Source organism: Fulmarus glacialis, unplaced genomic scaffold (genome assembly GCF_000690835.1).
Source record: "Fulmarus glacialis isolate BGI_N327 unplaced genomic scaffold, ASM69083v1 scaffold23019, whole genome shotgun sequence".
NCBI classification, from domain to species: Eukaryota; Metazoa; Chordata; class Aves; order Procellariiformes; family Procellariidae; genus Fulmarus; species Fulmarus glacialis.
Genome location: NW_009234183.1, coordinates 3,117 through 4,447, shown reverse-complemented (window position 1 = coordinate 4,447; position 1,331 = coordinate 3,117). Strand labels below are relative to the sequence as shown.

General features: G+C 62.8%; 1 protein-coding gene across 1 annotated transcript in view; it reads left to right on the top strand.

Annotated features, from left to right (window-relative positions):
• Positions 1–726: 726 nt before the first annotated feature.
• The window catches only part of LOC104082455 (cysteine-rich protein 2-like), a gene marked incomplete at its 3' end in the record, with an annotated part of 3,666 nt that continues 3,061 nt past the window's right edge, over positions 727–1,331 (top strand). The window contains exons 1-2 of the mRNA XM_009585584.1: positions 727–779; positions 1,081–1,187. Of these exons, the coding sequence (XP_009583879.1) occupies positions 727–779; positions 1,081–1,187 (160 nt within the window). The remainder of the gene's footprint in view (positions 780–1,080; positions 1,188–1,331) is intronic.

The following is a 1,331-nucleotide window of genomic DNA, read 5'->3' as shown; positions in this document are numbered from 1 at the left end:
GCTTGGAGGCCAGCGGGGATTTGCCCTGGCAGCTTTGAGCAGGCAGGCACGGACCCCCGGCTGTGGCCGGGCACCCCTTCACCCTGCCATCCGCTGCTGCCGGGGGGGAGGTCGGTTCGGAGCTGCTTCCAGCTGATGGTGGTCCCCCCAAGCCCGTCCTCCATGTGTTTGCTTGGGGATGCTCTCGGTGCTCTCCCCTGCACCCCGGTGCAATGGCTCCGGCTCTGCCCCCTCGTGCTGCCCTCCTCTGCCACCGGCCACCCCGCTTTGCACCGGGGCTGATTTTTTAGGTGGTGATGGCAGTTGTTTCAGCTTATCTTGGCCCTGCAATGTGCCTTGGACGCAGCTGTTTGCCTTGGGAGGAGGGTGGCTCTGGAAGCCAGGACCTGCCCTCGGGGAGCTCTTGACCCCCATCTCGACCTGATGCAAGCAGGTGACATTTGCTGAGGTCCTCGGGGAAAAAAGTGCTGGGAAACCCGCCATCGCAGAGGAGGTCGTCTTGTAGAGCAGGGCCGGGCTCCGGTTGCGCTTTTATTTGCTTGTTAAATATTTTATTTGCCTCTTCTGATTTAGTTTTACGGTGGCTTTAACTGGATCACGCTGTTTTCCAGCTGTCTCTGCACGTGTGCGGGGGAGAGGGAGGGCGAACGGGAATCGGCAGGGGGCACAGGGCAGCGCCCGGCCCCCCAGGAGCTGGGAGGGAGGGGGGACGGCGCGAGGCCGGGGATGCAGGACGAGGACTGGCAGCCCGTGCTACCTCCCGGGGTGCTCCTGGAGACGTACAGCTCGGGGCCAGCCGGAGGGGGGTGCATTCGTGTAACCGGTGTCAAAGCATTTTCCTTCCCTGAATTTGCCCACTGATGCTTTGAAACTGTTTTTGGTGCCGGCAGCGAGTTGCTCCGCAGGTTCGTGGCACTCTGGGGCAATGCAGGGACCATGCCCATGTCTGCATGTCACACCTGCTCCCGAGCTGGGGGCAAGGGGGGAGCACCCGCACGCCCAAAAGACAGGTGTTTTCCAGGGCCAAATGTCCATCCTTGGTGACAGTGGAGGCCGTCTGCCGTCCTGTCCTCCCGGCAGGCGGGTGTCCTGGGAGCAGCGCCGGGGCAGCTCCGGCCGAGGGCTGGAACCGCAGCTGAGGCTGCCCGGGGAGCGCTGGGCGCGTGCGGGGAAGCGTGACGAAACGGGTGGCGTGGGGTGGGCATGGTAACACCAAATATTTGAATGGGAGCAGAGTCATTCCGGGAAACGTGGTGGGTAAAAATAGACACAGGGAGTAGGAAGGCAAACGCTACCGTTGCTGGACTGGTGCGTGGGAAAGGGCGTCTGTG